This window comes from Carlito syrichta, unplaced genomic scaffold (genome assembly GCF_000164805.1).
Source record: "Carlito syrichta isolate Samal-C Ts95f unplaced genomic scaffold, Tarsius_syrichta-2.0.1 Scaffold309147, whole genome shotgun sequence".
NCBI classification, from domain to species: domain Eukaryota; kingdom Metazoa; phylum Chordata; class Mammalia; order Primates; family Tarsiidae; genus Carlito; species Carlito syrichta.
Window position 1 is genome coordinate 281272 of NW_007253243.1, and position 1602 is coordinate 282873.

At 61.2% G+C, this 1602-nt stretch overlaps 1 protein-coding gene across 1 annotated transcript in view; it reads right to left on the bottom strand.

Annotated features, from left to right (window-relative positions):
* The window catches only part of BEST1 (bestrophin 1), a 17198-nt gene that overhangs the window by 11939 nt on the left and 3657 nt on the right, over window positions 1–1602 (bottom strand). The window contains exons 3-4 of the mRNA XM_008066851.2: window positions 556–650; window positions 4–194 (exon numbers count right to left, since the gene is read on the bottom strand). Of these exons, the coding sequence (XP_008065042.1) occupies window positions 4–194; window positions 556–650 (286 nt within the window). The remainder of the gene's footprint in view (window positions 1–3; window positions 195–555; window positions 651–1602) is intronic.

Genomic DNA, 1602 nt, shown 5'->3' on the forward strand with positions numbered 1-1602 from the left:
GACCGCGGTGCTGACGCTGCGCAGGATGAGCACGTTGCCCAGGTTGGCGTAGCGGATCAGCGTGCGCCGCCGCAGCCGGCCGTGCTCGTCCTGGCCCTCGACGAAGCCCGACACCAGGCACATGAGGCGGTCGGGCCATGGCAGGTTCTCGTACTGGCTCCACCAGCGGGTCACCACCAGGGTCACGTAGAAGCCTGGGCGGGAGGGGCGGGGATGCCAGCAGGCCCTGCCCAGCCCCCCCAGGAAGCTCGGAGCGGACGCAGGCAGGGCCTCGAGGGCTTTCTCTGCCAAGGGTTCCCCCGCCGATCGCAGAAGCCTGCCAGGCCCCCTCCCCACCCCACTAGGGGTTGGCGGGACCGTGATGTCAGCGCTTCCTGCAGGACGTCCAGCTCTCGCTGAAGTCTGCACATTTCCCTGAGCTACAGAGAGGCACCCACAGGCTCCGCACCTTCCTCCTCTCAGCGTGCCCCCCCCGCCCCGCTCCTGTGGTCCGCCCGGGGCCCGTCTGGAGTCTGGGCGGCCACAGCACCCAGGACAGCCGGAAAGGGAGCTCACCCAGCACGAAAGAAATGGGGATGAGCTGGATGTAGCTGTCGCAGTACAGAGTCAGCTTCTCAAACATCAGCTGCTGCTCTTCCGTGAGGGCCAGCCTGGGGGTGCGGGAGGAGTGGAGATGTGGGGACAAGGCAGGGGATGGCTGAGACTGTCCCCGGGTCCGGCAGAGCAGGAGGGGGGCTGTCTCACATCTTTCCCCAGGCCAGAGCTTCGCCTCCACTTTGGGAGGCCGAGGCGAGAGGATTACCGGAGGCCAGGGATTCGAGACCAGCCTGGGCAACTTGGTGGGACCTCGTCTCTACAGTTAACCAAAACAATTGGCTGGGTGTGGTGGCACGCGCCTGTAGTTCCAGCTACTCGGAAGGCTGAGGCGGAGGGATCGCTGGAGCCCAGCAGGTCAAGGCTGCGGTGGCTGTGAGCGTGCCTCTGCACTCCAGCCTGGGTGACAGAGTGAGACTCCAACTCAAATCAATACATAAATACATACATAAAAATAAATAAACAAGCCGGGCTCGGTGGCTCAGCCTGTAATCCCGCGCCTTTGGGAGGCTGAGGTGAGTGGATTGCCTGAGCCCCCAGGTTCGAGACCCGCCTGGGCAGCGAGACCTCATCTCTACAATAAATCAAAAAATCAGCCGGGCGTGGTAGCGCATGCCTGTAATTCCGGCTACTTGGAAGGCTGAGGCAGAAGGATCGCCGGAGCTCAGCAGGTCGAGGCTGCGGTGGCCGGGAGCGGCCACTGCACTCCAGTCTGGGCGACGGAGTGAGACTCCAACTCAAAAAATAAATAAATAAACAGAAAAACCAGCCTGGTATGTTGGCATGTGACTGTGGTCCCATTTACTCAGGAGGCTGAGGTGGAAGGATCACCTGAGATCAGGATGTCCAGGCTGCAGTAAACTGTGATCATGCCACTGCACTCCAGCTCAAGTGTCAGAGATCCTGACTCAAAAACAACAACAACAACAACAACAACAACAAAGACCAGTGTAAGCCGGGCTTGGTGGCTCAGCCTGTAATCCCGCGCCTTTGGGAGGCTGAGGTGAG